At 48.4% G+C, this 9358-nt stretch overlaps 1 protein-coding gene across 2 annotated transcripts in view; it reads left to right on the top strand.

Moving 5' to 3' along the window:
• Window positions 1-5345: 5345 nt before the first annotated feature.
• Window positions 5346-9358, top strand: part of ETS1 (ETS proto-oncogene 1, transcription factor) — a 193009-nt gene continuing 188996 nt past the window's right edge. For both annotated transcript variants that reach the window (XM_075329448.1, XM_075329447.1), the window contains exons 1-2: window positions 5346-5427; window positions 5532-5608. In XM_075329448.1, the coding sequence (XP_075185563.1) occupies window positions 5543-5608 (66 nt within the window). In that variant the 5' untranslated portion in view covers window positions 5346-5427; window positions 5532-5542. The remainder of the gene's footprint in view (window positions 5428-5531; window positions 5609-9358) is intronic.

The raw sequence follows: 9358 nt of genomic DNA, 5'->3' as shown, positions 1-9358 counted from the left end.
CCAAGCTCATGTAGCTTCCCTCTCCAGATTACCCCATACCCCTTCCTCCAGAGTTGTCTGCCCCAAGCTCATGTAGCTTTCCTCTCCAGATTACCCCATACCCCTTCCTCCAGAGTTGTCTGCCCCAAGCTCATGTAGCTTCCCTCTCCAGATTACCCCATACCCCTTCCTCCAGAGTTGTCTGCCCCAAGCTCATGTAGCTTCCCTCTCCAGATTACCCCATACCCCTTCCTCCAGAGTTGTCTGCCCCAAGCTCATGTAGCTTCCCTCTCCAGATTACCACATACCCCTTCCTCCAGAGTTGTCTGCCCCAAGCTCATGTAGCTTCCCTCTCCAGATTACCACATACCCCTTCCTCCAGAGTTGTCTGCCCCCAAGCTCATGTAGCTTCCCTCTCCAGATTACCCCATACCCCTTCCTCCAGAGTTGTCTGCCCCAAGCTCATGTAGCTTCCCTCTCCAGATTACCCCATACCCCTTCCTCCAGAGTTGTCTGCCCCAAGCTCATGTAGCTTTCCTCTCCAGATTACCCCATACCCCTTCCTCCAGAGTTGTCTGCCCCAAGCTCATGTAGCTTCCCTCTCCAGATTACTCCATACCCCTTCCTCCAGAGTCGTCTGCCCCCAAGATCCAGACTCTGCAGCTCCCCTCTCCAGGTTACTCCATCCCCCTTCCTTCAAACTCTGTTCCCCCTGAGTCTGTCCCCCTACTCCAGGGACGTCTGTACATGCCAGAAATTTGGTTTCCCAGTCCGGCACTGGGTTTGTGAATGGCAGTCCAGGTCTGCAGTCACTTATGAATGGATGGAGGGCTACAGCTTCTCACCGTCCTTAACTCTATAAATCCACAGGACGTTTTCTTTGTTTATGTAAGTGAAAGACGGAAAAATATACAGTGAAAACCATCAACCCACGTCTGTACCCTGCATATACACAAGAGCTGCAGCTGCCTGCACCCCCACATGGTCTGCCGGTCTGGCTTTTATCTGGATTCGGCCTCTTTATACAAAGTCCATTCAGTGAATGAGAACAGAGCTCATTAACACTGACCATATCCAGAGCTGTCCGGGAAGGAGTTTCACCCTGAACAGCATAAGCCCATGGACACACATGGCAGATAAGGTGCGTCCCATGCTTTAATGAGGGTGATGGGGAAACGTGCACCTAGTTTCACACTCCCCATCCACCTACTAAACTGCCAAAATAACTAAGGGTGACTTTACACGCTGCGACTTCCCTAGCCGCTGCTAGTGATGGCGAGCGTGATAGCACCCGCCCCTATCGTTATGCCGATATGTGAAGATCGCTGCCGTAGCGAACATTATCGCTACGGCAGCGTCACACGTACTTACCTGCTCGGCGACGTTGCTGTGACCGGTGAACCGCCTCCTTTCTAAGGGGGCGGTTCGCTCGGCATCACAGCGACGTCACCGCGACGTCACTAAGCAGCCGCCCAATCAAAGCGGAGGGGCGGAGATGAGCGGGACGAACATCCCGCCCACCTCCTTCCTTCCTCATTGCTGGCGTGTGGCAGGTAAGGAGAGGTTTCTCGTTCCTGCGGTGTCACACGTAGCGATGTGTGCTGCCGCAGGGACGAGGATCAACTTTGCCAAAGCGACAGCAGCGATAATTGGGAGAGGACTCCCATGTCAACGAGGAGCAATTTTGGACATTTTTCCAAAAATCCAAAATCGCTCCTAGGAGTCACACACAACGAGATCGCTACAGCGGCCGGATGTGCGTCACAAAATCTGTGACCCCAACGAGATCGCTACAGCGGCCGGATGTGCGTCACAAAATCTGTGACCCCAACGAGATTGCTACAGCGGCCGGATGTGCGTCACAAAATCCGTGACCCCAACGAGATCGCTACAGCGGCCGGATGTGCGTCACAAAATCCATTACCCCAACGAGATGGCTACAGCGGCCGGATGTGCGTCACAAAATCCATTACCCCAACGAGATGGCTACAGCGGCCGGATGTGCGTCACAAAATCCATTACCCCAACGAGATGGCTACAGCGGCCGGATGTGCGTCACAAAATCCATTACCCCAACGAGATGGCTACAGCGGCCGGATGTGCGTCACAAAATCCATTACCCCAACGAGATGGCTACAGCGGCCGGATGTGCGTCACAAAATCCATTACCCCAACGAGATGGCTACAGCGGCCGGATGTGCGTCACAAAATCCATTACCCCAACGAGATGGCTACAGCGGCCGGATGTGCGTCACAAAATCCATTACCCCAACGAGATCGCTACAGCGGCCGGATGTGCGTCACAAAATCCATTACCCCAACGAGATGGCTACAGCGGCCGGATGTGCGTCACAAAATCCATTACCCCAACGAGATCGCTACAGCGGCCGGATGTGCGTCACAAAATCCGTGACCCCAACGAGATCGCTACAGCAAAATCGTAGCGTGTAAAGCCCACTTAACATCTTATTCTCAGCAATTCAGAATCAGAAAAGCAACGTGTGAAGGTGGAGCGTTCCATTCCCGGCCGGTTCAGGGCAATGCACGTCACGTGCAGTATATACTAGATGCTATACACCATATACTCAGTAACTCAGACTTTACAGTCCTTCTATGAGTTGTGGAAATTTTCTGTACTTTGACTTTTGTAATTTGCAGTGTATCAATTCCTTCAGTGGGGCTTTCACTCCTCGTAATACACCACAAAATCCATGGCGAAATTGAGATCCGTGAACTCCGTCCCCTACTGCCACAAATAATGGCTGAATGTATTCTATCCACAGCGCTGTACAGACGCCATTCACCACCAGTCTATGGAGAGTGGGAGGAAACCCGCGTAAGGCCACATGCACACATCGAGTATTCAGTGAGGTTTTACCTCAGTATTGTATTTGTAAGGCAAAACCAGGAGTGGGTGATAAATACAGCCGCGGTGTCCGTGTGTTTATTATACGTCTCCTCCGATTGTTCCACTCCAGGTTGTAGCTACAAATACTAATGTAAAAAAACTCACCAAATACTGAATGTGTGCACGTGGCCTTACACGGGGAGAACATACGCCTTGCAGATGTTGTCCTTGGTGGGACTTGAACCCAGGATCAGAGCTAAAGACCTGGAGATTAATGCATGAACCCCCCTGGAAGAACAGCCATTAGCCATCATGGCGTATCACCAGCAGAATATAGTGTATTTTATTTGTTTGCTTGGATTTGCTGCTGAGAATCCACAATCGATCCTGCCACTTGCATTTACCCAGCTTATTTGGGTTGCAATACAGAGGGTGTATATACATACAGCCTCGGACTGGCCCACCAGGGAACAGGTGCGGCTCCCGGGGGCCATCATCCTCCCATGTGTGCAGTACTCTGCACATACACTTCAAGCTTTGTGTACATATAAAGGCAAATCTCATCATTCATTTAACAAACTACCCAGTATATTATTATATACAGTAAATTTGTGAATGAGAGGAATGAAATATTTGCATGTAGCTGACCAGTGGCCCCCAGAGTCCACACAGTGCTACTGTGGGGCCCTTGTCAGACATTTTTTAGCAAATCTTCCATGGGTGAACATTGCCTTCTTATAGGAGAGTACAGTTAGGCTATGTGCGCACGTGTGCGCTCTGCACCGCACCGAAAATGTGCGCTTCAGAGCGCAGCTGAAAAGCTGCGTTCTGAAGCGCATGGTGCCGGCAGATTCGTGCGCTCTGCATGCTGCCTCTCCCTATAGACAGCATGCAGAACGCACGAAAGAAGTGACATGTCCCTTCTTAGAACGCAGCGATTTGGCAAGCAGCTGAATCGCTGCGTTCTAACATGCCACGTGCGCACGGCCTCTGCACAATCTCCATAGATTGTGCAGAGGACGCATGCAGTTACGCTGCGGTGCAGAACGCAGCGTAACTGCATGTAATACGCACACGTGCGCACATACCCTAAGAATACTGGTGAAGGTGTAGAGGCCCCTTAACACGTGATTCTCATAACTGACCAGTGGAAACAGGCTGGCCATACAGCAGGAAGCTCTTTTGTTGGCTGATGGGATCATTAATTCAGATCGTAAAATTGTTGTCAGCAGCACATTCCTATGTGTGAACGGACGATGTGCTTCAGGCAATGTGCTGGAGACTATGTGCTGCGGATGATGTGCTGCGGACAATGTGCTGCGGGCGATGTGCTGCGGACGATGTGCTGCGGGCGATGTGCTGCGGACGATGTGCTTCAGGCAATGTGCTGGAGACTATGTGCTGCGGACAATGTGCTGCGGGCGATGTGCTGCGGACGATGTGCTTCAGGCAATGTGCTGGAGACAATGTGCTGCGGACGATGTGCTGCGGATGATGTCCTGGAGACGATGTGCTGCGGATTATGGGCTGCAGACAATGTGCTGGAGACTGTGCTTCAGACAATGTGCTGCGGACGATGTGCTGCAAACAATGTGCTGGAGACAATGTGCTTCAGACAATGTGCTGCGGATGATTTGCTGGAGACAATGTGCTGCAGACAGTGTGCTGCGGATGATGTGCACACTGTATGGGGACAGAACCATGGAAAATGAGTGTTGGACACCAGTTTGTATTGATATCTCCTGCTCATTGTGGGCAGAAAGTGACGTGTTTCCATTTTCTACCTCCGGGACGTGTGATTGTTGCACGTTTAGTGTAGATTAATGATCTGTGCAGTTTGTCATTACAGGAGGAAAGAGGCTCTGGAATGATGGGATCCACTATACAAGCAGATGGCGATCACAATGGGGCGATCACAATGGGGCGATCACAATGGGGCGATCACAATGGGCGCTCACCTTCCACACACCCTACCCGGATCCACGTGGGGCAGGTGCGCACCCGAGGAGATGACCTGCGCTGCCAGAGGAGATAAGGACCCAGCAGATTGTGGCTTTATTATTCATCGCGTTTTGAAGCAGCGTCATTTCTTCATCAGGAAAGCAATGTCAGTGGGTTTCTTCCTGATGACGGTGCCAGGCAGCCTGGAAACGCATTGAAGCCGCAATGCATCAGTGATGGGTCCGTATCTCCTCTGGCAGCAGGTCGCGCACATCTCCGTCTCTTCAGCTTCTTTGGATATGTGTACTGACCCTTGGATGGACACTAATCCCCCAGTATCTCCAATATCAGCTTCACAAATTGTATCCACAGATTATTAGTAATAAATGAATGTTTATTGTCTCTGACCCTTTAATTCCTTCTATTGATGGGTGACAGCTCCCAGCGGCCTCTGATCGTGCCTCTTCCTGCTCCTCTCTCCCCGCTATTTTAGGAGAGAGAAGGCGAGTCAGACACTGAGGAAGGAAGGAAACGTCTTCAGGTTTCTCACGTTTCCTCTCTGCTGTTGAGTCTTCTGGTGGATTCGATTCCCCCTCATGTCCCGGAGTCTGTGACTGCAGCAGGAGGTGTCAGCCACAGCAGGCGCCATTCTAGGCTGTGTAAGTCAGTGGGGCTCGTTGTTTATGGCTGATCTGTCTCCTCTGGATTGTGTTTGCTTTTTGTACATCTGTGACTGGTTCTCATGAGCTTTGTTTGACTGCAGGTGATCCGGCCATGACTTATTACTTCAGCTCCCGGGACGCTGATGCCATGTTCCAGCTCCCACAATCTGCAGCCGTGGTAAGTGCCAAACTGTGGACAACTACCAGATCCCATCAGAAGCCAAATCTGCCCCTATCCTCACTTGTTTAATTTCAGCAGGGATTGCCGTAGTGATGAGCATTGTAGATGGCCCAGTGTCTGTCCACAAATGCAGGGGCGCATCCGCAGGGGCAGGAGTTAAGAGAGCCCATTCTACCTCCAAACCCAAGACAATTTAACATTTTTATGAGCTCTTGGGCTGCAAAGGGCCCATATACTCTTCTTGCACAAGGGGCCCTTTTCTGTCCACCAGTGCACATATGTGTTCACTGTTTACAATCATAAACAGCAGAATAGTGAGTGCAGCTCTGAAGTATAATAAAGCAGGTAACGCGATCAATATATGACATTAAATGTCTGTACTCAGTAACTCCACCAGCAGAATATTGAGTTCAGCTCTGTAATATAATACAGGCAGTAACTCAGGATCAGTAATGTATGTACACCATGACTGCACCAGCAGAATAGTGAGTGCAGCTCTCGAGTATATGGCCATGTGCCCACGGGAGCTTGTTTGTGCGGATTTTGCCGCGAAAAACCTGCGGATTTTTCTTTATTTTCCAGATAAATCCACAGGTTTTAGCATGCACTCCCCATGTTATCCTATGGGACATGGGGAGTGCTGTGTCCACGCTGCGGAAAGTGCGGCTGCCGAACATGCTGCGGATGTCCGCATCCGCAGGTATAATTGCATGTCAATTATTCATGCGGAATTACCTGCGGATGTCCCGGCCCTCCGCTATGGAGATAAGAGGCCGGGACGTCCGCAGGTAAGCCGCATGAATGTCTGCATGTTTCCCGCAGCTATTCCGCTGTAATCTAGCAGCTAAAAATAGCTGCGGACGCCGGTGGGCAGCTGCGGGAAAGATGCGCTCGTACCTGCGGATACATCCGCAGGTACGAGCGCCCGTGGGCACATAGCCTAATACAGGAGGTAACTCCAGATCAGTAATGTATGTACACAGTGACTGCACCAGCAGGATAGTGAGTGCAGCTCTGGAGTATAATACAGGAGGTAACTCAGGATCAGTAATGTAATGTATGTACACAGTGACTGCACCAGCAGAATAGTGAGTGCAGCTCTGGAGTATAATACAGGAGGTAACTCACGATCAGTAATGTATGTACACAGTGACTGCACCAGCAGAATAGTGAGTGCAGCTCTGGAGTATAAATACAGGAGGTAACTCAGGATCAGTAATGTAATGTATGTACACAGTGACTGCATCAGCAGAATAGTGAGTGCAGCTCTGGAGTATAATACAGGAGGTAACTCAGGATCAGTAATGTAATGTATGTACACAGTGATTGCACCAGCAGAATAGTGAGTGCAGCTCTGGAGTATAATACAGGAGGTAACTCAGGATCAGTAATGTAATGTGTGTACACAGTGACTGCACCAGCAGAATAGTGAGTGCAGCTCTGGAGTATAATACAAGAGGTAACTCAGGATCAGTAATGTAATGTGTGTACACAGTGACTGCACCAGCAGAATAATGTGTTCAGCTCTGCAGCATAATATAGAAGGTTACTCAGGATCAGTAATGTAATGTGTGTACACAGTGACTGCACCAGCAGAATAATGTGTTCAGCTCTGCAGCATAATATAGAAGGTTACTCAGGATCAGTAATGTAATGTATGTACACAGTGACTGCACCAGCAGAATAGTGAGTGCAGCTCTGGAGTATAATACAGGAGGTAACTCAGGATCAGTAATGTATGTACACAGTGACTGCACCAGCAGAATAGTGAGTGCAGCTCTGGAGTATAATACAGGAGGTAACTCACGATCAGTAATGTAATGTATGTACACAGTGACTGCATCAGCAGAATAGTGAGTGCAGCTCTGGAATACAATTATCCACATTTTTAGCTTTATTTTTTAAGATTTTTCACGTATTTTATTTTCCATCTAGATGAGGAACAATTTGTTGCATTAGGTTATGTAGAGGCTCAGGAGCAGCTCTAGATGTTCTTCCTGTAAGACTTAATGATAAATCAGAAATCCACATAATCATTCAGCAATCCTACACCCCTGAGCCAGTGCACCTAAAAATGATTTGCTAGCACTTGAGTTTTTCAAGTTCATGTCTAGGACAGTTTTCATTTTCATACTAAACAGAATAAAGTGGACACCCAGAATTTTGCAAGAAATATGTACTTAGATTAGGAGCTTTTGGAACGACCTTGAGCCTGTAAGAGAATTCTGCCCTCATTCCCCATAAGCCATGTAAATCTTCTCCTCTTTGTAGGCAGCTGAGTATTGTCAAAAAAGGGTCCCTACACCCCTGGGATGATAGATATGGTGTCGCCTTGAGTATTGTATTGCTCATGTGGGTGCCCGCTGGGTGCAGACAGCACAGGCTGCATGTGGAGCAGTCGTTTCATGTGTAACGGCTCTTCGGGGGAGGAGCTTGATCCATCCACAATGCATGGTACAGATTCTGGTTTGTCAACCATATTCATACCCCATATTTTACATACTCAGAAGTTAGTGATTCTTTTTCTCTTGTCCTCTGTTATGTTATTTGTTGTTTTCTATATTTTTATTGCATGCAGAGAGGGCAGAGATACAGAAATACCTGTATAGATGGAAGAACAAGACATAAGGGGTGCATTACACCTGTGACTCAGCAGGGGGCACCGCTCCTCATGGTTACACTTGCTGGCTGAATGTCTCCTCCATGACCGATGACTGCAGGGAGAGCGGTGTCATTGTATATTGGGAGATGCTGAGGTTACATCCAGGGCTGTGGAGTCGGAGCTCATTTTGGTGGAGTCGGAGTCTGTATAAAATGCACCGACTCCGACTCCTAAAATATATAATAAATTGGGGACAGGAGTGCAATGCAGAATGTGCTGAATATTTTACTAAATAATAACATTTAGTATAATGCTTATATTTAAGTGAAAAATGTATTGTAGTACAATGTGAACCGGGCTAATAACTGCTGTTAACAAAATAGAATGTATTAACAAAAATGTATTCTGCACACAAAAACCACAAAACAAATAGATAGAAATGTAATTATTAAATAGTTTCACTTGGTGAAATGTGTGCTGAGGGTGGTATATGTGTTCATGTACGTGGTAGTGTGTGGTGCATTTTGTGTGTGTGTGTGCATATCCCCGAGTGTGGTGAGTATCCCATGTCGGGGCCCCACCTTAGCAACTGTACAGTATATATTCTTTGGTGGCATCGCTCTCATTCTTTAAGTGCTCCTTGTTCACATCTGGCAGCTGTCAATTTGCCCCCAACACTTTTCGTTTAACTTTTTCCCCATTATATAGATAGGGGCAAAATTGATTGGTAAATTGGAAGGCGCGGGGTTAAAATTTTGCCTCACAACATAGCACCCGGCGCTGCCCGGGATAGTAACTGTCTCTCTGTTTCTCTCCCATTCTCTGTCTGTCTCCCCCTCTGTATATATCTCTCTGTCTCTCTATCTCTATCTCTTTGTCTGTCTGTCTCTTTCCCTGTCTATCTCTGACTGTCTCTGTCTCTTTCTCCATCTGTCTCAATATTTCCCTGTCTGTCTATCTATCTCTTTGTCTGTGTCTGTCTCTTTCCCTGTCTGTCTCTTTCCCTCTCTGTCTCTTTCCCTCTTTCCCTGTGTCTGTCTTTGTCTCTTTACCTGTCTTTGTCTGTCTCTTACCCTGTCTGTCTCTTTCTCTCTCTTTCCCTGTCTCTGTTTCCCTGTGTCTGTCTCTTTGTCTGTGTCTGTCTC

This window comes from Anomaloglossus baeobatrachus, chromosome 11, assembly GCF_048569485.1.
Source record: "Anomaloglossus baeobatrachus isolate aAnoBae1 chromosome 11, aAnoBae1.hap1, whole genome shotgun sequence".
Classification (NCBI taxonomy): Eukaryota; Metazoa; Chordata; class Amphibia; order Anura; family Aromobatidae; genus Anomaloglossus; species Anomaloglossus baeobatrachus.
The sequence above is the reverse complement of the archived record's forward strand: the minus strand, read 5'-3'. Positions and strand labels throughout refer to the sequence as shown.